The sequence below is a fragment of the Nomia melanderi genome, chromosome 1, assembly GCF_051020985.1.
Source record: "Nomia melanderi isolate GNS246 chromosome 1, iyNomMela1, whole genome shotgun sequence".
In the NCBI taxonomy this organism is placed as follows: domain Eukaryota; kingdom Metazoa; phylum Arthropoda; class Insecta; order Hymenoptera; family Halictidae; genus Nomia; species Nomia melanderi.
Window position 1 is genome coordinate 29,953,235 of NC_134999.1, and position 25,910 is coordinate 29,979,144.

At 32.3% G+C, this 25,910-nt stretch overlaps 2 protein-coding genes and 1 long non-coding RNA gene across 5 annotated transcripts in view; 1 reads left to right on the forward strand and 2 right to left on the reverse strand.

The window, feature by feature from the left end:
* LOC116428515 (uncharacterized) overlaps positions 1-9,694 on the reverse strand; it is a 92,917-nt gene extending 83,223 nt beyond the window's left edge. Inside the window, exon 1 of the mRNA XM_076371774.1 lies at positions 9,167-9,694. The gene's annotated coding sequence lies outside the window, so the exon portion shown is untranslated. The remainder of the gene's footprint in view (positions 1-9,166) is intronic.
* A 9,473-nt stretch (positions 9,695-19,167) lies between these two features.
* Positions 19,168-24,790, forward strand: Pld (Phospholipase D). 3 transcript variants are annotated; one of them, XM_031980439.2, is made up of 15 exons: positions 19,168-19,422; positions 19,912-20,143; positions 20,254-20,608; positions 20,909-21,029; positions 21,104-21,527; positions 21,597-21,832; positions 22,029-22,296; positions 22,366-22,528; positions 22,601-22,861; positions 22,932-23,208; positions 23,274-23,494; positions 23,621-23,857; positions 23,927-24,167; positions 24,238-24,567; positions 24,644-24,790. In XM_031980439.2, the coding sequence occupies exons 2-15, from the start codon at positions 19,972-19,974 to the stop codon at positions 24,743-24,745; spliced, it is 3,408 nt and encodes a 1,135-aa protein (XP_031836299.1). In that variant the 5' UTR covers positions 19,168-19,422; positions 19,912-19,971; the 3' UTR covers positions 24,746-24,790. The 3 variants fall into 3 exon arrangements, with proteins under 3 accessions (XP_031836299.1, XP_031836301.1, XP_031836302.1); XM_031980441.2 differs by lacking the exon at positions 19,168-19,422 and adding an exon at positions 19,433-19,798 and having other exon boundaries at positions 19,997-20,143; XM_031980442.2 differs by lacking the exons at positions 19,168-19,422; positions 20,254-20,608 and having other exon boundaries at positions 20,001-20,143.
* LOC143176935 (uncharacterized) lies at positions 21,520-23,428 on the reverse strand. The gene is made up of 2 exons (XR_013001497.1): positions 23,350-23,428; positions 21,520-21,758 (listed from the first exon to the last, which is right to left on the reverse strand). It is a non-coding gene; the product is annotated as an uncharacterized LOC143176935 (long non-coding RNA).
* Positions 24,791-25,910: the final 1,120 nt, after the last annotated feature.

A 25,910-nucleotide genomic window follows, 5' to 3' on the forward strand; every position in this document is an offset into this window, starting at 1 on the left:
AATCCAATTCTTTCGCGGCGTGTATCGCCGGGTCGTGAATATCTTGACCGTGTTAAAGGGTAACATCTCGAAAGGAGGCCAAGGATTATTTCATCGCAGGTGGAAAGATTTCAAATATGCTTATAGACGTCCCCACCCTACTTAATGGGAGCTTGACACGTTGACTGGCACGGTGGTCGTCGGTGACCGGAGCTTCCAAATTGCTCGATAACAATAAGAATAAGAAAATTGATGTCAAATAAAAATATTTGGTGACATGAGTAGCTGGATAACATGAGTTCTGTGGTAGCACATCATTAAGAATTATTTCTATTACCATTTGTCTTTGTTATGAAAGAATTAGTATTCAACGTGTTAACCACTTGCCCTATGATTTGTTTCTTAACTATGACCGATACGATTACTTTGTCGTTAATAATTTGTTAGGAAAGGAGAGAATTTTTATGCTTACTTTATATCCATGTTTACTTGAAAGGTTAACAGTTGATAATAGATAAGTAATATTCAATTGATATTTAAACGAAATAAGTAACATTTAGATTTGTCAAATTGAGATTAAAATTTTCGCCACGACTGGATATTGTAGGTCAAGGGGTTAAACCTGTTGGGACGTCCTCGAAGTGCAGTTGGCAGATTGGGTTTGTAAGTATTTATCAATTTTTTAAAAGATATTTTCGCTATTTTGTTATAGTTTCGAAGTGTAATAAGTATTAGGCTATGTTATACTTCGAAAGTGTAATCAATCATGATATTTTGCTTGGGATTATTCGTTAAGAATAGGAATTTGAAGAAAAATATATATGAAAAAGTAGGTTGAATTTTCAGAATTGAGTTTAAGTTGTTTTAAAAGATTTCAAATTTCAAATTTTCATACTTTATATTTTCAAACTTAAACTTTCGAACTATACATTTGCAAACACAAAATTTAAAATTTAAGCTTTGGAACTTCAAACAATTTATATAAAATCTGCATTTCTTAAACCGAATAAATTATTGTGTCAATTACATAATTTTCAAACTTCAGACTTTTAGCATTAAAAAGTTCATTCACGGTGTAACGAAATTTGTTTTTGGAATTTTTGTAACTTATAAACGATAGTTCAAAATTACAAACAGAAAACCGTAAGAGGTCCCATCAAAGTACCGCATAGGGATACACGAGTGAAATGAAATGAATCGCATAACTGGGTAATAGACACTGTTCATCAAGGTTGACAAACAGTGATATAGCGAAATCGTCAAGTACGGTAAGCCGAGTCGTGACGATCGTGAGCTCTCTCGATCCTCTTTCCTCTTTAGGCATAAAGATCGCTGAGTAGAGGAGGAAGATCAAGATCAGCCGCGGATCGACGACCGTACTCGAAATACCGTTAGACTCGATTGCGTTGCATCGCGATTCATTAACATCGCCCATTCATGCATTTCTTGTGGATTTTTTTGAACATTCGAACCGTGTCATGACTCAACTGTTAATGTGACCACTTTAATATAAATATATAATTCTAAATCGTGATGTACCGTCTATGGTAATTTACAATTACTTAACTGTGTAATTCGTAACTTATTGTATCACATTTTTTTAGCGATAGGAATAAATGTAAACAATTTTTATGGATTTTTTACAAAATTTCAATACCATAATGAATATTCTAATAATTTATAGTAAGACAAATATCAAGTAATGTTATATTATAGAATATTAATATTTGCTTCATTGGACAAGGTTTCTAATTTTTAATTTACATAAACTTTTTCTCAATTGAGATATATGTAAATCCACATTTAATTTACGTATGAACATTATTTTCTTAGATTAGCGAATATAATACATTATACAATTGTGAGGCAGTAGTAGAGTTAATTTCGAGATGGACAAAAATTTGAGGACACTGTCCATATGCAATTGCTGAATCAATGATCCAATTTTCTGATACCTCACACGTTCGATAATTTATGACATTGTAACAACTTCACAGAAGCTTAACAATTATATTAGACTAAACAACATCGTTAAAAAATAGTTTAAAACTATAACAAACATTTTTGCGAATGGAACATGGAATTTAATGCAACAATATAGAAGATGTCCAGAAGTCGCTACAGTGACAATATGGAAAAATAATTAAAACGAGTAAATTTATTATACTACAAAAGATCCATTTCATTCTTCACAATTCCTTTCTCATTTCAAAACGAAACTTACTTAACACGCTTTGTATATGCACACGCGTAAATTCATTGTAAAATATTCATTGTAAAAATCACTCACTGTAAAGTAATAACAATTCTACGAAGCTTATAAACTGTATTAAAATTATTTCAATGGAATCTGAATATTTTGAAATATTCTATGTACAAAAATCAAGTAAATTTCATTAACTATAGCACAAACAAAGGGAACGTCGATGCAGTCCTTTGATCAGCAATTAAACGTCGATATTATAACCTAGAAAGGAGGTCTATTAATTCCTTAGTAACGTATTACGATCGCCAACTAAAAACGTTCTCGGGAGCAACAGTTCCAGCGTCGATTCCTTTCCACGATCGTTCATGCGCACGAATCTGTTACGCGCGAATCGAAAGTAAATTCTCCTCCGAGCTATATGCTACGGTCACACGTATCAGGTTGTGCTCGCGATTGTAAAGCATATTCCGTACTGGACAAATGCGCGAACATTTCAGCCATGACTAATAACAAACTTTCCATTTCTGGTAAACATCGTTTGTTTAACGTTACCGATGTCTCACGATACGCAATTAAAGCCTCGTAACAGTATGTTTGCTTAAAGATAGAAACCTATGAATAAACGTTCAAATTTCTTTCTGAAAATATATAATTCGAAAGTAGTTTACTTGACGAATGTACGATTATTTAAAATAATATTGTATTAAAGTAACAAATGTAATTCAGAGAGTAAATCAAAGTTATTTGGTTCAGTTATGGTTTAATATGATACGTTAATAATTTGTTTAAAACCATTTAAAAAGTATTGAAGTAGTACTTAATTTTATATGATACAATTATGATAGTACAAATAATTATAGTGAGAATTTTTGAAAAGAGATATTAGAATGAAATCGAATGTCAAGTCTGCATTGATATAAGATTGATAAGGGCCAAAAGAAATTTTTTTTATTACAATGATGTCTCGATAATTCGGCTTTGAATGATTTAAAGGGAATCCAAATTTTGGATAATTCAAACTAATGCGAGGAAAGTGTGAAGAAATGAGAAAGATAATATTGTCGGCGACATCTTGCCTTTTTATAATCATGGCCCCTTTCAGTATGATATTTCATCTTCTTTATTAATCTTGCTGGGAAAAGAAAGCACTGAGATAAAGAGTGTTCACTTCGTGAAAACACTTGCTCTGGGTATAATATATCCTTTGTCCGTCCTTCCCTCCAGGGTTTTCTAGCTTCAGGCTTATTAAATGAGAAATAGAAGCAGCTTTTGTTTGATCCGTGTAATATCCGGCAAAACTTTGATTAACGACTACATTAATGAAGTACCATTATTATTGACTACATTAATGAAGTACCATTTGAAATAAATGTTATTGAAAAGCTGACAAAGAAATTAATGTTTTCCATCTAATTATATTAATTATAGTTGTACAAAATTTAGAAATTGGAAATAGAAAATTAGATTTGAACATTTGTGTATCAAACAATTTCATCGTATTGACTGCTATAGTAATCAGAATGGATAAAGCAATTAATATCTCTGTTAAAATATAGTATAGATACCTATCTGACGTCAGTTGATCTTAAATAGCTTAAATTTTTAAAAATCACTGATTGAGAATAGATCTTACAATTAAATTTTCAACAGTAACAGAAATTCGAACCGTAAGGAACTTAATTATTTAATAGAATCCAATAATTCGTTCTGAAATCGTTATTCAAAAGACCATTATTAAGCTCTAATTTGATACAGACGAAATGCAATTAATAGATCTCTAATAAATGATCCACTTCACATAGCATTTCATCAGAAACACCAACGTTTAGCTTCAAACCGAAGTGTGTCATCTACACGAGGACGTCACACCATTTAAAGCATTAAAGCAGAGCTACTCGACGAGCGCTTTTAAAATCCTTTGTAAATAATTCACAATTACGATTCTACGACTGCTGTAAAGAATCCGACGTCAGTAACGGAATACTGATTCTATTCATCCGACGCAAGTGAAAATGAATAGGTGTAACACAATAAACTGGTATCTCGCCAAAGGTACAGTACAATTGTTAACCATTTGTCCTATAACATCCTATCAAACTCGCGACGAAGATTTCAACTAGAATTTCATTCTAATCTAACCTGAATTCAATTATAATCTAAATAATTCGAAAATAATGCTTTCAAGTACAAATTTCTTTATTATTTCTTTATTAGTCATTATAATGCTTCAGAGCAAACGTAGACATAGAATAAAATGACCATTTTCTATATTCCTCTAATAAATTATGAACAATAAAACAGTTCCATTGAGCGCAGTTGTAACTGAGATCATAGTGCAAGAGGTTAATACTTCGAAGACCTCGATAAACGAAACTTTCTAAACGATTCGCATTCTTCGATTACTGAAAATAGATCTAGAAATAGATCAACAAATAATGAATAACCTAAAAATTAGATTACCAAAGATACTAGAGAACATGAAAGTGTCGACGGATCAAAAATACCACACGCCTTTCAATTTCTAAGACACTTTTACTCCTCTCGACAGTTTCCGTGAACTATGGCGCTGTAATCAGCCCCGTTACAATTGACTCACGCAGAATCGTGATCAGCCCGGGGGGCAAACAAAGAGGCCACGTTAAGGGAAACGAAAATTCTAAGCACGCCGCTGGTGCACCGGTGATCGTGGCATAATTTTCAACTCAATTGTTCGATTTAACCCTTTGCCCTGTAATTTCTTTCATAGCTGCACTCGCTGGTATATCTTTGTCATTAATAATTTATGAAAAAAACAAAAGGAAATTCCGAATTTATGTATATCCTCCTTTACTTCAGAACATAATGATTAATAATAGAAAAATCGTATCTAATTTCAACCTAAAATAATCGAGTGACATTTCATTTCTCGAGGGTCTGACTCGATATTCTATGACAAAAGGTTAATACTATAAATAATAACAAAATTTTACTACTTCTTACAACGTAAGTCAATTTTTCGTTACTATTCGCCAAGATGCATTTGTTACTATTTGCCAATTAATTTTATTAACTTCATGATAGTTTGTTTAACACTGGAACTACCGAATTTGATTAATATGTAATCCTTATAAAAATTATAGTAGCAGACTTTTCTTCAATTTCCTCCTGTATCCGTTGTATTATTCAACTGAAACTATATACTGTTAAAATCACTTCAGACATTTAACCTTTTGCGGTCGAATGTCGCCGTAATGGCGACTTCGAGCTCCTAAACCCGAAAGCTGCAAATGAATGAGGAAATTATTCAACTAACGAGGGTTAGTTACTTAACTCCGAAATTCATTTTGCAAACATTTAAACTGCGAAGGCGTTTTTGCGAAAAAATGTTCAACTAAATTCATTTTCAATTCAATATTGTAAATGTGTAATATAAATATTAAATGCAAAATAATGGTATATATGGAATACAAAGATTCCAGTAAAAACTGGAAATAAGAGACTCTAATTACTCGGTAGTATTAGTGTTAAGACTTCGATCCATAATTCACTTTCTTAAGAAAAGAAATGTTAAAAGTTTAATATCTCTATACACAGGAAAACTCAAATATCATATCGTTATGTAATATATTTTAAATAGATAATCAGTTCGAATCAAATTTAATATTTTTTAACTGCTGTGGTAATTAGCAAAGCTACACAGCTAAGTGTCTTTACATAAAAACGAAATTTCTTGTTACCAGTATGCAATGTGTTAATAGAATATTGTCGGTCGTTAACACTAGAACTATTGTATCAGTCAAAATGACTGGTTTCGATATTTTTCTTTTGCAATAATCGATACCTTAAGAGCATTGAATATTCGAAATGATCTTGAACATAAATGGTTCCCCTTGAATAATATAATAAATATCTGAAGAAACTGAGAATAATCGATTCTTACAATTTTTATAGGGATTACATATTAACCCTTTGAACTCGAAAATTGTTCACTAAAAATATGCAACGTTCCTTAATGAGATATAAGCGATGTTCTTTGAAACCAACAAACAAGAAAACATACCTAAATCAAGAAACAAGGCTATTTCATTTCAATATTCCACATATTGATTCATTATACGAAGCATAATATTCTATATAAGACTATAATTTTGCTACATCAAATCTAGTGGCGACTGAGAGTCACTTCAAGCGCAAAGGGTTAATCGTATTAAATGCTCGATATTTCTAGTGTTAAGGGTTAACTCTTTGCGCTCGAAAGGTTTTGACTAGAAATATTCAACATTTTCCGACGACGGAGATAAATTAAGTAACTGATTCGCAGATAAATTGAGCAACAAAGCTATTTTAGTTAAATATTTCACCTAGCAACACAAACTTCAATTTAAAATACTAAATATTCAACTTCATAGTTTTGTTGTATCAAATCAAGTGATGCCTGAGAGTCACATCTCGAGTGCAAAGGGTTAACACCTTCCAAGGTATCAATAATCGCGAAATAAGAAAACCGAGACCCGTCATTTTGACGAGTGCTGTAGTTCCTGGAGTTAAGGCTCCGTGACGAGCCCGATTCCTCCGTCCACTAGTAGTGGGCCACGGATTCCTGTCGCGCCGAAAACAATCATTTCGGCACGGTTCAGCCAGGCAACCGTGTTTTACGTAAGAAAACGCCGGGAACATCTGGAAGTTTGCGCACGTGAAAGTGGACTACCGAGTTACAGGCAACGGTCAGTTAATTCCGCGGCCGCTCGGTTAATATTCTGCAACTGCAGCCGGTTCCCGTGCCGATCACGGAATCGAGCCTCGGCTACGGCCGAGTTTTTATTCGCCGAACTGTCCGCGGGAACGAGTTTTCCCGCGAAATTTCCATCCGCGATTATTCGCGAGGAAGTTACGCGATTGATCCAGTTTCGATCGATCATTTTTCATCCACCGTCGGAATCGTTGAAATGTTTGGGACGCTTTCGACGTATAATCAACGCGGTCATTGGAAATGTTATTCGGAAATACTCGTTGCGAATAAGTCACCGCGTATGTCGTTAACGCTAAAACTGCCGTGCTTAGAACGACTTATTCCGAATTATTTATACAAATTAGAATAATACGTTTCTTGAGGTTCGAAGGGTACTCTAGTCTTGTATCTGTACAAGTATACAAATTTAACTGAGAATCTTTCGCAGAAACACCTTCATAATTTAAATACTTGCGAAATAATCATTCTGAAGTGGGTCGATTTGAGTTCTCCGGTAGTTTTAGTATTAAACTATATATTTTATTGTATAGGTATTGGCGAGCTTTCTCGCGTTACCATCTATTGGGTAATTGTTAATAATAAATGCGAATATTCAGGGATAAACTGCTTAATTGATCTCTAACGCTTACGTTTTTAAAGAAATATTAGTACAGAGATAAATTTTGTATTGCAATGCTGTTTGAAATTGATTCATCACTTATTTGATGAACAACGACTGATTTTTTATTGCAAAAACTAGCAGATAGACGAGATTTAGTGAACTTAAAGCTAATTTGTGTGAGTATAAAAAAATAAGAAAGTGATAAAATGATGAAAATAAAAATGATAGAGTTATTTCTTAATTTTACCTGAAAATTGTGAATATACCAATACTTCTATAAATTAACGCTAATATTATTCTTTTATATTGTTATTACAAAATAACTTAATATAGTATAATACTAATTTTAATTGTTCTCGATTACCTACAAAGACTACGTATTAATTTTCAGAAAAATTAAATAATGTTCTCAGTAATACATTCGTTCCCCGTTGCCACATTGAGCTAAACGTACAGCTAAACCGTTAGCCGACAGTGTTCGCGAGAATATCGACTGCTCTCCTCGAACTAATTTCAATTAACAGAAAGCTGTATAGAAGCTCTCGATAAACGTCTCACCGTTTAAAGAGGTAAGAGCACATTCTATTAATACAGCGATTTACACAAAGAGCAGATTGAACAAAGCCTGATATTTCAACAGATTCATAGTGTCGTATATCCATCGCACAATATTGTTAACCCTAGATAACTAAACATTCGTCCAAACATTCTACCAACTTTCGTCACTTTCGCAAATTCAAACACGAAAGCATTTCTTTAACATCTTTAAATACTGCAACGTCAATTTCAAACTCTTTTCTATTTTCTAATTAGAATCTACTAATATATTTCTTAAATTGTGCGACTTTGTTCGAAATAAATAGAAACATAAAAATACATAAGTCTTTAAGTAGTAGTCTATGAATCGAATATTTAACTACAAAGTAACACTAATTTAAGTTTAGTCATCTAAGATTAACCCCTTGCCCTAATACCGTGTTAGACTAATGGTGGAAATTTTCAACTAAGTTTAACAAATTTAATTACATCCTTAAATATATATTAAACATTTCTTTTCTATAATCAATCGTTAACATTCAAAGTAAATGTAGCGATTAGAAGTACCAAATTCTTCTTTCTCCTAATACAGTATTAACATGAAAATATCCCCATCAATCACAATTGGCAAAGAAATATGGCAAGCGGTTAACGCTAAAACTACCGAGCAATTAAATTGACTATTTAAAATTCCTCTATAGAAACTTGAAGAATGCATCTATCAGGACTTTAACCGATTTAAAATTCACTTCGCGTGTCGCTAGATCAATTCCTGTAATCATTTCCCAAAGAAACATCTGTTACCATTTTAATAAATTGCGAGATGAAGAAATCAAGAATAGATCATTTCGACCCGTCCAGTGGTTTTAGTGTTAAGGACTCTATGACCAACCTCGAGATTCCTTCTCACGATTATCAGAATAAAAAACCGAACCCCAATAGCCAACGGATAAAAAAAAAATAGAACAATCTCGAGGTACGTTTCTCGCCACTTTTCCAGTTCTAGGCGCAACCTTGCAGCCTACAGATTTCAATAGCCGACCGTGGGTTTTCCCATCGTAAAACAAAAGGAAACCACAAGTGAACGACTCATCCGCACTTGAACCGCACTCACCTTGCGAGCTTCTTAGGCGAGCCTTATCCAATGTATCATTTCAGTTCACCGGGGCGCACGGATCCTTCCTGGACGGTTTGTGGTACCGTTGTCGCGCACAGATTCAAATCACTGGTGATCACGGTGCGTCCGGAGGATCAAGCAAATTGAAACTTTCGAATGTTCCCCGACAGTTTTCTCTGTTTTCTCTGTTCCCTTGGATATAATCTGGCTCCTGGAAATTACACACTGACGTCGACCGGAACACGGAAACGGTTATCAATCTTCGAAGAGTTTCCGGCAAACTGTAACTCGCGGCGAAACAGAGATTAGGTGAGACGAACGCGGACGACACGCATCTTCGCGATGTTACCTCGATTTTACCGGAGCGCGGATTCGGACCCTAGCCAGCGGAATGCTCAGAGACAAATGGAAGTCGATCGAACCGACGGCCGTGTCAAAAAACCTGGGTGTAAATGGGGGAGAAAAAAAAGTGTTCGCCCGACCATTTTCCCTTTCGCTCGAGTCTACGGCTCGCCACCACCACCGGCGTTGCTCTCTGCGTGGTACACGGTTGCCCCTACCCCGACAGGTACACCTCGAAAGCCTCCCCTCCAACGGCGGGCCGCCTCGTTCCTCTTACTGACTGATAGCTACTTTGATATGCGTGACTTCCTGCGATCCGAGAATACGTATACGGATATACGGCGAGCGAAACCGAGACGATCACGACAGTTTTCTGGAATAGTATCGTTTTAACCAGTTAGCTGCTTTTTCAGGAGTTCACACGTCATCTTGAAGCTTGAGGTGATAGTAATTCTTCCAGGGGTGAATTATTTATTTTTCACGCAAACGTGTAATTGTTCAACTTTTATATCTGAAATATACAGTTATTGATATATGATTTAATTAGTCAAATAATCGTCGTCCTCGAAGAGTTAATTCCTTGTGGTCTTAACTAGTTAACTGTGTTGAAGCATCTTGAAGCTTGAATTGATAGTAATTCTTTCAACGATGAAATATTTATTCTTTCAGATAAACTTGTAATTCTTCTTTGTGTTGCTGTGGTTTTTCACTAACACTGGGTGTACGGAACGTGTCAATTTGACGTACATTAAATTTTACAAACATCGTCTATTAAATGTTTATGTCAGTTTTGATTGATGAAACCAATCGAATGTGTATTTTGATTGTCTAATCTTCAAACTTTTAATTTCCAGAATCTACAGAAATGAATATCGAATTGTCTAGGATCAATAAAATAAATTATACAACATATGTCCGTAAGCCTAGTGTTAAAGGATACCCTAGGTGCATTTGTTCTGCGTTTGACGAATGCACACTTCATTTTTTTGTTTTATTGCACGCAAAACGAAAGATTTTTCAAACTAAATTTTACAGTTAATAGGTTAACTAAATAGTTAGCTGCTTTTTGAGGAGTCATGGAAGAATAGCGAGATTTATGTGTTGTGACGAATATACTCGTTTGGAAATAGCTAATTGTTTAAGAGAATATTAATTTTCAAAAGAATTTCATAGGTAAACGTTATTTGAATGAACAATTTTGAAAATATTGTTTGTAGATGTGAATACCTATACGTACTAGAATGAGGTAAACACTTTTCAAAGAGGTTGCGACAGCTAACAGGTTAATTGGTCTCGTGGGAAACTTGGGACAGTGGAAATCGATATTGACTATTGAAACCGTTACATCTAAAACAACGTTAGTCAACTAATCAATATTTCGAAAAAATCAATCTTTCTTTTCATCTTCAATTATTCATTCGTGGATAACTTGGAATGATGGAAATCAATATTAGCAATTGGATTTTAAAACAGCACTAATCAATTAATGAACATTTTGAGAAAATCAGTCTTTCTTTTCATCTTCGTTCATTCATTCGTGGGAAACTTGTAATGATGGAAACCAATATTGACAATTGAAGTTGTGAATTTGAAAACAGCACAAGTCAACCAATCAACATTTGAAGAAAATCTTTCTTTTTATTTTTGTTCATTGATTTATTATCTATTATATTGATTCTTGCTGCAAGCATTAGCTACACGTACACCTTCGTTAATTGTACATTGTTAATATTACTAAATAGGTCTGAATAAGCTAAAAATAATTACATCAATAACTTATATGGATAACGTTGAATAGCAGACCTGTGCTGTTTTGAAATTCACGACTTCAATTCTATTCTCGATGTGAGTCTATAACTGTTACTCGGTTTGTGGGAACGTCAAATGAAAAAAAATTGTAATTAGGTCGATATTGTCTATATGTTTGATCAAACAGAATTGTCACTTTACCTCGAATCAAGTTTTTTTTTAAGGTAAAGTAGTTCAAATGTATGCGGCAAATCACTCGACCGTTCCACAATTACGCAGAAAAAAATGGGAACACGTAACCTACAGTGGGAAGATGATCACTAACGTGTCAAGATGAACAGGGAATTATTCACTGCATTACAAGTGAGGCAATATTGCAAACATAGTTTCTGAATTATTAACGTGCAACATGAATATTGAGGTTAACTAGTGCCCCGAAGAAAAACTACTTAAGAAAGTTCATTTGAAGTAATAAGGTTAACGTAATATAAAATATAATTAACATAATATGAAATATCCTCATAATAATATTTATCAAATAAATGTTTATCATAATATAAAATATTATATTGGATATAATACAAATATATTTTCAGTAGAAGCTTCAGTAATTGGTTCAGTTTAATTTTTTATTGTACCTATGATCGCAAAATAAACGCAAATCAGATTTCAAACAACTATTGTCTTAAAGAATTTTTTTATATTATTAAGAGAACTATTTCTTTTCAAAATGAATATATAAGAACATAGGAGTATAATACATTGAAAGCTGAAACTTATGGTTGTTGAATACTGGAACTACCGAGCGTTTAAAATGATTAATATGTAATCCTTATAAAAATTGGAAGAATAGATTTGTTTCAGTAGAAAATCATTCTAGATATTTAATATTTTCAATAAATCAATGATTATCATACAATGAGATATCACTTCGTTATGATATTCAAGTGAAACTATTTATTTACAAAATGTATAAAGGTAATCACATTGACACTAAAACTATCAGGTGGGTCAGAATAATACACTCCTGATTTCTTCATTTTGCAATTATTAAAAATACAACAAACCTTTCCCTGAGAAATTATTAAAGAATTCGATTTAACAATACGCAAATTGAATTGTAAATCAATTAAAATTTCAACAGATGCATTCTTGGAGTTTCCATAAACGAATTTCAAAATGTCAATTTAACTGCTCAGTAATTTAGTATTAAACAAAAATGTATGATTTTGATCTAAAATTCATTAAATGTTTAGGGAGTACTCAAACATGTTAGATTTTCTTTATCACTAATCAAATAAAAGGACAAAAATTAAGAAATAAAGAAAAATAATAGAATCTATAAAATCTATAAATAAAATCTAAAAAATAAAGAAAAAACTTTTCGTGAGTGCAAGACGCAGCGATATATCGTTCCCTGGCACTCAAAGGGTTAACGGTCTTGTGTGTGTGCTCTCTCTCTCTAGCGTGGTTGGCTCGTAAGTTATGCTAGACGAAACACGACATTCATCCTCCGAAGAAGATGTCTTGGCTACGCGCGTGCCGGAGACACATCATGAGCAACCAAACGATAAAGTGAAACGATAAAAGCTAAACCGTATCTTCTGGTGGACAATTGCACAGAAGAGCTCGCCTGCTTTCGCTCTATCTCCCTCGCTAATCGTTGATCCTGCTTCTTGGAGTCGCCAAAGCGTGACGTTACAGAGGAACATGATATTTCAATAAAATCTACGATGATACTATTGAAAGGAGAAAGTAAGGGAGTTGTATGGAAAAAGTATAACCTCTCCGAATTTATCGATCGTAATAAATGTTATCGAAGCTGACACTTTCAGTAATTTAAATTTTATACGAGCAATTGCCTACGAACTGTTCTTGGTATATTCGTGAAAATATTTTTCGAAAGAATTCGTTCGAGTTTAATTTTATTTATTCATTTATCTATTTATTTATTTGAGTTTATTTTAAGATGGTCATATTGACACTAAAACTACCAGATCGGTCAAAATGGCCAGTTCTTGATTCTGTCGTTTTGCAATTATTAAAAAGGCAACAGATGTGTCCTTAAGAAGTCATTAATTATAAATCATTAATTATGAAGTTTCTATAGACGAATTTCAAAAAGTTAATTTAATTTCTCTTTTACTGTTAACAGTAACTAAAGTACATCAAATACTGAATTTAGACACCTTAGGGACTAATAATAATCAACACATTTGAATTTGCAAACTAGCTTGCCATTTTAAATGTAAAATTCCGAATAACGTACTTTAGACTAGCCACAAATTCGTTGCGCTCTCTTCGATCCTAACACGTGCTGCCGGCAAACAACGATTTGAAACAATTGAAGATGCATTGGATTGAGCGTAGGGAAGGTGTACGAAGTAATACGGACAGAAATGTGGCCAATATTCCTATTTTTATCCGTGTCGTTTTTTTTATTTTTCTGAGATAACCTAACGCAGATATTCACCGAGTGTTTGTACATATGAATTATTTCACGTCTATTGCCGATTTCTGTCGGTTCTATTAATGTTCACTCAGTGTGACATCGAACGATTATATAATACAGTAAGTAAACGGACTGTTGCTTTAATGTAGTGTCCATCAGCGTCTCCTTCCCTGACTTAATTTTCTTCATTCGTTTCCACTTCGTTGCTACGAAACTTGACTCCACGCAATGACTTCTGGTAATTCAATCTGTTATGAATAATAAAATGGACCGTGCTGACATTTACATTACAATTTCCAGCTGTTTTTCAACAGTCCAGATCTAAAATTAGAACTTCAATTAATTGTTCTACACGTTGCGCATTGATAATATTTATTTAGTTAATTGTACAAAATTGACATAATCTACTTATACATTTTACACTGTATTTCGTATTGTATAATCTGTATGCTATATTTATGCAATGGGCATCTTGAAGAATGTTTCAGGTGACCTTATACTACTTTATCTTATCGCTAACCTGTTGATCTTTGTGCGTTTATGGCGAATCTCACTGAATAAAGTTTAACAACTTAAAAGTTTCAAAAGAAGCGAACGCACATTTAATATTTCCCTTTACTCAGCAAAAACGTTTACTGTGGAAGTAGTGGTCCATCTCGTTTCTGTTTTTAATAATCAGGCCTTGAAAACTTGTATTCGCCAATGTAAAAGTCCACGATGCACCACTGAAGGATTCGATGGAACATTTTTTAACGATATCTATCATTGTTGAATAAACATTCATTTATGAATGGCGTATAACAAATTCTAAGCCCGTAACGATAATACTAATTTATAATTCTAAATATTGAAATAGTGAATCGCTTGTAGTAATAAATAAATCTGTATATTAATCAAAAACACGTTCGCTCCTGATCTTTTTATTTTGATTTCCAAGAATGAAGTTTTCGTTCGAATAAATTTTGTTCTATTCAATTGTACTGGGTATTATTTGGCTGTAGATATTATACTAAAATTATACTATTAATTAAAATACAATAAAACGTTGATTATCGGAAAAAATGGGAAGACATTCCCATAATAGGTTTTTTTAGATAATGGGATAAGAAAAACCAAATATGTAAACACACGATAAATATAAACATTGTTACATAATCTTGATACGTGTCTAATTATTCCGATAATTAATTCTTGAGATAAATGATATTCGAATAACCAACGTTCTTCTATAAGTGACTCAGGAAAAACTGTAAGTATAAAAGAGAAATAGCACTTTCTTTAGAAATTAGCAATTATCATATTATTAATTATTACTAATATATTATTAGTAATAAAGTAATTTTATTTTAATAATATTAACACATTTATTAATTAACATAAGTAAAGATATCCAAATATTTATCACGTCGTTTGAACCTACTTTTGTATAAGATAATTGAACATGAAAGAATACAATTTTTAAATATTTCCATCTTGCAGAAATCGTTAAATATATTCCATCTAATTCGTATGTATTTTAATATAGGTAATACTAGATAGCACACGGCACAAACCGATTTTTCACATAAACGAAACGTGAGAGTTGAAAGAAGTCGTAACAAGTTTAATAATTCTGACACAGAATGAAAGGACGATCACATTTCTTTTCCTGATGGTGGTGTCACATTATACGAGGATCGAGCAGCTTTCCCTTGACATTCTAATCCAGGGCTAAAATTGATGATGTGTTCTAATTCGAAAGTAGATCGCAAAACCGAACAATTACCTCCTAATAATCGATTGGCTGACTGGCTGGTTTCCTGCGCGTACTCCATAATATAAGAAATATCGTCCTCGAATTGCAAACACGACAATTCACGAGTGCGTAGTACTATATAGCGGAGAACGAGGTTACGCGATTTCGAACCCTTTATGAGCTGCTCCACTTTTCTTTACGCGAGACACCAACGCCCCGTTATCAACTGCCCAACGTAGACAGCAATATATTTACAGCCAATTTTCTTCTGTAATCAATTTCTTACAAACTGTAAGTATACGAGAAAACCGAGGAGTGCATCAAAAACATTCCTAATAAAATATTAATTTTCTATCTTTATTTCTTCTTATAAATTATTAGATAAATTATCGTAAATAATCCTTTTTTAAATACATTTCATACAAAATGTTGCATCTTCAGATTTTAAGGAATATAAGGAATTCTTCATCATCAATTTTATAATTTTCTACAATGAGACTTTAATAAATTCGATACGATTATTTGAATAGAACACAATTACTCAAATCTGTATAATTAATTATTTCATGCATTTTTTTGGACGAGCGATATGTTTTCATTTAATTTTTCAAGTACGTAATGTTTAACGACAATTTATACACGAAAACAGCCGAAAAGCTGAGAAACTGAGAATATTAAATTCAGTTTCTGTTACATTCAAATTTCAAGGAAGGTTAAATAAATGATAATAGAATATAAATTCCAATTATTAGTGAGTACAAAATAAAGTATTTCCGCAATGACCGTGACCTATTTCCGGCCAACTCGAGGAATTTGATAAGCTTGGCGGTCGCGATTTTTTATTATGGAGGCGCAGGAAGTCTTCCGAAAAATCCTTCTAAATATAATTGAATAAAAAATATTTCGCTGCTGTAAAACCTCATAAAACTCATTACATTCTTTCAATGGTTAAATATCCAAAAGTAATAATAGTGGGGCCGCCAGCAAGCGTAATCGAAAGTCACCGAATATTACTGATAAGAACGAAAACTGAGGAATGCCAGCAAACAATTATAAAAATTCCGAAATTTCACTATCAGTTCACCGCAAGTCGCCGTTCATGAAGGAGCTCTCTCCTCTCTTGTTTCCTAAACAATTACTGAAATTCTCACGCATTGCTCGACAATATTGGACATTATTGAACAAAGTTGTACACTGTTAATTAGTGCTGGAAGATGCTGACCAGTGGTCATCCATAACAAAAAATACGTCCTGTTTCTTCGGTGAGTCGCATGCTTGTTTCTTTACTCCGATTATCGATCATCGTAGGGTGAAAGATTCGCAATGATAACGGTGACTAGTGGTACCATTTCAGCAGTTTTTGATTTTGTGAGTACAGTGATATGTTTTGCGTACCCGAGGGTAGTAACATTTACTTTTTATCGGATGCGAAATTGTATAAAATATGCCGAGTAGTTATTTAGTTTAATGCACTGATTTCGCTTGTTTCTCCATGTATCCGTGTGTCACATCAATGAGTTCTGCTATTTGCGTACTACGATTGTATCAATTCGAAATATTATGACGGACGCATCGTGGGACGGTGGTGCTCGCGCCATCTTTTGCTGGGTTCCTACTTCTTTGTAATCCGTCTGCAGTTCCTCGGGCAAGTCCTGGTGGCAGGACGTTGATAGGTTCACGAGAGCCTAGCACTAGACGTGGCCATCCTCTGATTCGTAGATGAAGACATCATAACTTGGGACTATCGTTCTGATCTGTCTGATCGCGGTTTGCTTCGCGTAATCCTGATTCTGCCTTTTCTCTTGATTCGCCCCCTTTACTTCTTGGCCCAATAATTGCTGCCATACTACGGCCCATGTATAGTTCTATAAGGGTAAAATAAATTAAATTTAAATTTGTATCCCCTCATTTTGCTCTTGTTTAATTAGAGACTTCTTCTCTGATTTGTTTCATGTTCGAATCAAGAACTTCATCCTTGATTTACTCCCTTTACTACTGTGACGAATGTATAATTTAAGTTATCCGTTAAGGTTAAATTAAGTTAAAATTAAGTCTACGAAAGAAGACGGCGATCGTTCACCATGGGATACTTCATTTCAGTCTCAAGAAAGAAAACAGCCGCAGTGGGGTTAATATTAAATATAATAACTCTAAGTGCGTTAAAAATAAGATTTAGAATTAGAACGGGGGTCGATGGAATTCAATTTCCGTCCACCTCCCCAGAGTCTTCTCGCAGCAACCTCCACATGGTGAGACCTGGGCAACTACCATTATCCTTATTACAATATTTTCCGTAAAAGGAACACGGTAGGCTAATTAGCTGCGATAATTTTGTAATTTAAATGTGAAATATGCAATCATCTGCAGGTAAAGTATTTAGACAATGTTTACGTTTTTCGTAGATGATGGAGAGAATTATTTGATTAAAAACTAATTGTTTGGTAAACGATAAGAACTTCGCCCACTCTATAATGCAATTAAATTAGGTACATTTTTAGTAAAAATTCAGTATTCATTAATGTAATAACATTGCACTTTCATATTGTGAATTATATTTAATATTCTGATAAATGTATATAAGAAATTACGAGTATATAGAAAAATGTAATATCAAGACAAAAAACATGAAAAATAACACAATTTTCATTTATTTATTTATTTATTTGTATTTACTTGTACTCTGTTGGTAAAGTCGTAAGTGACACGAGCATGGTAAAGGGGTCACCTAACCCCCGACTATGAGACAATAATTTACATTGCATGTTCAGTTTGTCGTATATCTCGTCGGTGATATATTTAAAATTTTAAAAAGTTGATTGTTTTAATTTTTTAAAATAAAAGAAGTATAAAAAATGAATTATTTATAAGATGACCTAATATATCTTCCAAAAAAATAAATTGTTATAAATATTTGTACACTTACCATTTATATTACAGTTATGAAATAATTGTAATTATTATAAATCAAATTAAGAAGTTATTACATATTTATTCTTATTAAATACAATATTCGTATACATTTCCTACATACTTAATTTTCCTTACTTATGATAAATGTTATATGCTTTACAAATATTTTTTTCTTTACTACATGGATTTTATTATATAATTTAGTATATGATTTACTATATGAAATTGTTCTTATTACTATATGAATAAGTATAAAGATTCTATGAAATTATACAAATACAATATTCTAAGAATTGTACATTTTTATTACTGTGTATTACATTTCGTAGAAATAATTCGAGAGGTGATCGTTGATAAGATATCGCTGATAATAGTCATATATGTATGTACATAAATTCTACACAATAATTCTAAATATACTGACATATGATAGTTACAGCACATCAATCCAGAAGTAAATATAATTTTAGAAAAAAAAGAGAAAATAAATATAAAGAAAACACATTATATTCACAAACTTAGAATTAAATTTATGTCATATTATTATTATTCTCTATAGGTATGAAAAGGAGGCGCTTTCTAAAAATTGATCGGTAAAACAGATTGAATATTCGTAAATCATGAAGAGTGTATCATAAAAATATAAATAACGAATGAAAATTTGTATTATTAATTGCATTTTACTTATAATTTGTTTTTTTTACAGCGTTAATACTATAATAGTTAAAATTTGTGTTATTTAAGTGAAAACAAAATATCTACCATACCGACAAAATTCTTATTCTTAGATCACTGACGCGGCATGTCTTCGATTTTTTATTCCCACGTATCGAAGCAACACGTGTGTGAGTTCATCGAAACCTGTCACACATAATAAACACTGATCGCATCACGTATGTGATCAATTACGACCACGATATCCATGATAATGGAATTATTCATCAAACTCATATCAAACTTGCTCAGTATCATGTGAAGTACATTTCCCTAAAATTATTTATCGATAGCATTTTACATTTGTAACCTGAGTACTGTGACATGTGATACCTCACAGATTAAACAGTTGTATCCTTTTTTTATGCCATTCAATTATTCGTATAAGCTTTTTGCAATGTCATTTACTTATAACAACGTGTTTTATCATTTAATAATGATATATAAGTATTGTTTTAGTCATTAGACACGTATATAGGTCAAATCGTAAAATTCAAACATTTGTTTTTGCTTGATTACAGTAAATTGCAATTAATTGGATTTATAGTCAACCTTCTAAACCCCTCCCACGTGCGTCAGATTATGTTCTGAGTCAAGAAAGTCCATTACTTGTCTGTCATACTATTGCTTTGTTGAATTAAAGCAATTGTCTACATAGTTTTATACCCACAATACACATTTTTCTTTGAAAATTTCTTCCTATAGTACTTTGTACTATATACATTTGGTAAATATAATTATATTCATAAAATAGATGATATTATTAATAAAAATTCATTGAATAATTCGAACTGTTTAATATATCTGGAGGCAAATATTTTCTCTTAACATTCTTTTAAGATTTTATTCAGTCATATATGTTTAATATACAATTGGTAGCTTTGAAGTTCATTAGTAATAATGACTGACAATTTATCTAATAAAGAGACAGGTGAGAGTTACAAGTTGGAACATATGATTTCTAACGATTCTGAGTTTGACGATGCACTGTGTGTATCTGATTCTTTGGAAATCACACTCAATGACAATGATACCAATATTATTCAAAGTAATGAAGATACTGATAATAATGGTAAGATTAATTATTTCTTATTATTAATTGCATTTTTGGTTTTGTCATTCCTATTAACTTTAATAATCTCCCAAGTCTATCAATAATATGTGTCTATCTGTTATTATTAGAATGTCTTGGTGTGATACCTTTGTCTACTATATATCAATTATCTAAAAAAAGCCCGAACTGTAATATATTTATTCCTGGTGAAGACGTGCATGTGGAGATTATCGATAATGAACGCAGTGTAACAACGCATCCTTTGAACCCAAATTTGTATACCATACAGTTTAGGCATGGTCGTTTCGTTTGGATAATTAAAAAGAGGTACAAACATATTCAAAATTTACATAATCAATTGAAAATTTACCGTGCTAGTTTAAATATACCATTTCCAACTAAAACTCACAAAGAAAGAAGGAATAGTTTAAAAAGTTTAGTAGATCTAAAGGAAAGGAAAGGTCGTAAAGGTGCATTACCAAGGTATGTATTTCATATATGGTTACTTAAAAATACAACTTCTTAATACTAAACGTACTGGCACTTTATATGTAAACAAATTATATGATCAATTTTTCTTGGTGTTTGTTAAAATAAAGGAAAGACAAAAATTGAAAAATTGATTAATTGGATGATATAAGAATTGATATTAAGTTAAATGAATGAAAGAAAATGTAGAATTTTTAATTAAATTTTAAAACCAGTCATATGTCCGGTTGCGGTACGTTTAGTGTTAATAAATATTGTTTACTGTTGAATTCAAAATGTATTTTGTTTTTCTAGGTTTCCGAATAGACCCGAAGTTCTAGTACCTTATGAGCAATTAGAACATAGGAAAAGATTATTAGAAGAGTATTTGGCTAATTTATTGAAAATAAAGATTTATATGCACCATCCTGAGACTGTAAGCAAATATGTTATCAATAACGAATGAACATTGACTACAACATATGTAAAACTTCTATGAATTTTTTTCAGATAAATTTCTTAGAAATTTCACAGTTATCATTTATAGCAGATTTAGGTATGAAAGGCAAAGAAGGACTTATTTTAAAACGTACAGGATCAGGTGCAAAGACTGGATGTAATTTTTGTGGCTTATTAGAAGGCATGTGTTGTATTAAATGTAATAACTTCTGTAAATATTTATGCGGAAAATGGCATTCACGGCATCTCGTCGTTAAGGATACTTTCGTTGCCTATATTAGGCCCAAGGATGGTAGCATAAAATCAGTAATTTTAATGGACAATGGTTTTGGAATCAGTTTTGGGATGTATACAACTGGTTCAAGAAGTGGTATGCAAATTGTAAATCTTAGTAGACATATAATAATTGACTGTTGGACCAGACGAAAGGCTAAAGAATGGATGGAATTTATCCAAGACGTTAGTAATAAAGAAGGTAAACTTTTTAATTAGCCTATAATACATAATATTTTATAATATATCATAACAAATAAAATTTCCATAGGTCGTTGTTTTATACAGTCAAATCCGCACAATTCATTTGCACCATATCGCTCTTCTACACCCGCCACTTGGTTTGTCGACGGATCAAGTTATATGTCTTCTATAGCAGACGCATTAGAGAATGCTAAAGAAGAAATTTTTATTGCAGACTGGTGGTTATCACCTGAAATTTTTTTGAAAAGGCCAGCAATTAACAGCGATTATTGGAGGCTAGACAAAATTTTACAAAGAAAAGCTGTAAGTATTATTAAACATTGTTTCCATTGCAATTAACTAAACGATTCTATCAAATCTTACTATAGTCTTTACTAAATCAATGCTGACATGTAAAATTCAAGGATTTCCGGTAAAACTGTCAATAATTTTGGTTATAATGTAATTTGCGAATGTAGATTAGGGATTTATAAATATTCATGTAATGAATTCTTTTTAGCTCAAGGGGGTAAAAGTATTCGTAATGATTTATAAAGAAGTCGAAGTTGCTTTAGGAATAAACAGTTTTTATAGTAAACAACAACTTGTTGGAAAATGTCCGGAAAATATAAAAGTATTACGACATCCAGATCATGCAAGAGTAGGGGTGTTCCTTTGGGCGCATCACGAAAAAATTGTAGTTATTGACCAAAGTATTGCATTTCTTGGTGGCATTGATTTATGCTACGGCCGATGGGATAATAATAAACACAGACTAGTGGATTTAGGTAATTGGAATTCAGAAATAAAATACTGTAGGTCATTTCTAGATCAGTTACATTTTTTTGTTATCGTAGGTTCAACCCATCATTCTAGTATTTATATTCCATCTGGAGGAAAATGTATCAATACTAGTAGTAAGAAAGTATCAAACTCTAAACAATTTAAACATGTCTTGCTACCACTAGCTATTGCAACTAATACGGTTGTAATGGCTACTACGAAAACAATACCCGTAATGTAAATACTATATTAATATAAAATACAATGTAAAAGAAAAAGAGAAGTTCCCAAAATAAATAATTTTTCAAGGTCAGTAACCAGCTCCAGAGCAGTAATGCCATTGGCAATGCCACAATTTACTCCAGAAGATATAATGTTCATGCCACAACCGTCGGAGGTGGATACTGTGAAATGTGATACCCCAACAACAGAACGAAAAAATCTTTTTGGCATGGCTATAAATACCATGGATAAAGTAAAACAGAACATAAAATTAAAAAGACAGGAGTTAATTAATATGGTGTACAATCCGAATGAAGGAAGTAGCGATGAAGAAGATGTTGTAGATAGGTAAACTTATAATACATTAAAAAAATAATTTTTAACAAAATTAAAGTATTAAGGAATTGATATTTTTCAGTGGCACATTGCACACTCTAATTGAAACTAGCGGTTCAGTGATAGATAAATCAGAAGATGTATCTTCAGAATATTCGGGCACAGCTAAACTCTGGTTAGGAAAAGACTATACAAATTTTATCGTTAAAGATTTTAATGATCTTGAAAAACCTTATCAAGATTTAGTAGATAGAAGCACGACACCCAGAATGCCATGGCATGACATAGGAGTTATGGTACAAGGTGCATCGGCTAGAGATGTTGCTAGGCATTTTATTCAACGTTGGAATGCAATTAAGGTAAATATTTATGAAGTTACAATAATTATGTAGTTACGTAGGGTTATTAAATTCTGGATTTGTAGATGGAAAAAGCAAAATTAAATGCATCTTATCCATTTTTACTTCCTAAATCGTACAGTGATTGTAAAACTTACGTACCGTTCATTGAAGAAGCTAATGTGCATAATGTGCAATGTCAAGTGTTGAGATCAGTCAGCTCTTGGTCAGTTGGTTTCCTTGATTCTGAAACCTTAGAACAAAGTATACAAGAGGCTTACATAGATGCGATTAGTAAAGCTGAAAGGTAAAATTACTTCGTGCAATTACATTAATAATAAACCCTTTGCAATTATTTTTTGCAAATTAGCTATGATCTAATTACATATAAATTATAACTACTCGAGAACTTACGATTGAAAATTTATTGTAGATATATATACATAGAAAACCAGTTTTTTATTACACTGGCATCTATGGAACGAACGGCTGTAAAAAATCGTATAGGAGAAACATTGTTGAAACGAATTTTGAGAGCTCATCGAGAAGGCGCAATATTTAGAGTATTTGTAATCATGCCACTACTACCAGGTTTTGAAGGTGAAGTTGGAGGACCTAGTGGTACAGCTTTACGTGCTATTACTCATTGGAACTATGCTTCTATATCCAGGTAAAAATTGATTACAAACTAAGGTATTAAAAGATATTTTTATAAAACCTTTAATTTTTTGTTTTGCAGAGGGAAAGATGCCATCTTAAATCGACTAATTGATGCAGGAATAGAAGATCCTAGTGAATATATTACTTTCCATGGGTTAAGGACGCACGCAATGTTGAATGGTACATTAGTGACGGAACTAATTTATGTTCATAGCAAACTGTTAATTGTGGATGACAATACAGTGATTTGTGGTTCAGCCAACATTAACGATAGAAGCATGATAGCAACACGAGATAGCGAAATTGCAGTAATAATACGAGTAAATATTACACACAAATTCTTTGAAACAAAATTTAAGCTCAGAAATTTGATAATTTGTTTAATTGTAGGATCAAGAATTCGAGGATGGAAGAATGAACGATATACCATTTCTTTGTGGTAAATTTGCAGGATCATTACGGAAACAATTAATGTCTGAACATCTAGGATTATTTGAGACAAATGAAGAAATAGATTTAACTGACATAATTCAAAAGTCATTTTATAGAGATGTATGGTGTGCTAGAAGTAACCGAAATACGGAAATCTATGAGGAAGTATTTCATTGCATTCCTACAGATAAAGTTGTTAATTTTTCTATGTTGAAACAATATCAGAATGAGGAACCACTTTGCTCATCTAATCCACTTCTGGCGCAAGAAATGATTGAAAAAATAAAAGTATGATCTCATAAAGAAATATTTATCGATATAATTTTTTTTTTTTAATTTGTAATATTTTTAAATTCTGTTTCAGGGTCATTTAGTGAATATGCCACTAAACTTTTTATGTAACGAGGATTTAAAACCTGCTGCTGGTACTGTAGAAGGCATTATGCCAACAGCACTCTGGACATAAATAAATTTTGATCAGTATTTCGATATTTTGTTGGATTTGTATAAACAAGATAATGACAAATGGCGTTTCCATTAATCACTAGAAATTACAGAAAGATTACATTATTTTAACTAACAATTTTATCGCGTATTTAAAAAAGATATAAGTGTAATCTTTTTATAAACTAAAATAACAAACGTTTTTTACGTAACTAGGAAATATTTTATAACTTAATAATAGAAAACTTCCAACATTCCTAGATATTTGTTACTTGTTCACAATAACAATAATATGAATATAATAACTGTTACTAATTTAAAAAGAATTCTATTTTATCAAGAATTTAAAACATATTAGTACTTAAGTCACGATTTTATCTAGTTGACTTTTGTGTTGCAAATTCTATTTTGTGATATTATTTATTTGTAATTAATGATATACATAATAAAAACTGTGTACAACTATGTATCTTTATTTTTTGCTGATCTGCATTGTTCCCAGAATGTTTTGAATTTTATTGTTACAGTTCACTTCTTCCCATATGGAACTCCCTCAATCAGCTAATTGATTTGGAGGACAAGGGGAGACGACCACGAGTCGCGCTCCTTAAATATTTAACAATGAATAATTAATTATAACATTTATATTTATTATATAAACAAAACATTTAACTCTGTTTCGAATTTTGAAAAGGAAAAACAAAATCCTAGGGTCAACATCCCTGCTATTCCTGCTTCGTACCCCCTTGACAAACTCCTCGAACCCCCTAGAGAAACCCCTTCGTTAGCCGTTAAGATTACAATTTTTAAAAATCCCAGTTCCTTGTCCTAGATTGATGGTGCCACATAGTGTGAGAATACTCAAACTTCTAACTAAATATTACCAGATTGTGTCTGCTAGGTGACACTACCAAATCAATTGTCTCTGTCCTTCTCACTTTTATATATTCATCCTTGTCTTTCCTTCTCCAGGATTGGTGGCGCTACCGATTATGAAATCGCTCAAACTTCTAGCTAAATAGTACCTAATTGTTTTCGTTAGGTGATGTCACCAAAATTAATTGTCTTTGTCCTTCTTACTCTCATATATTTACTATTCGTCTTTTACGTTAGTGCTGACTGAGCTTTGACACGTCCTTATTGGCCGTCTGCTTTCTTCATCCCGTGGCCGGGCCAGTAACAAAGAT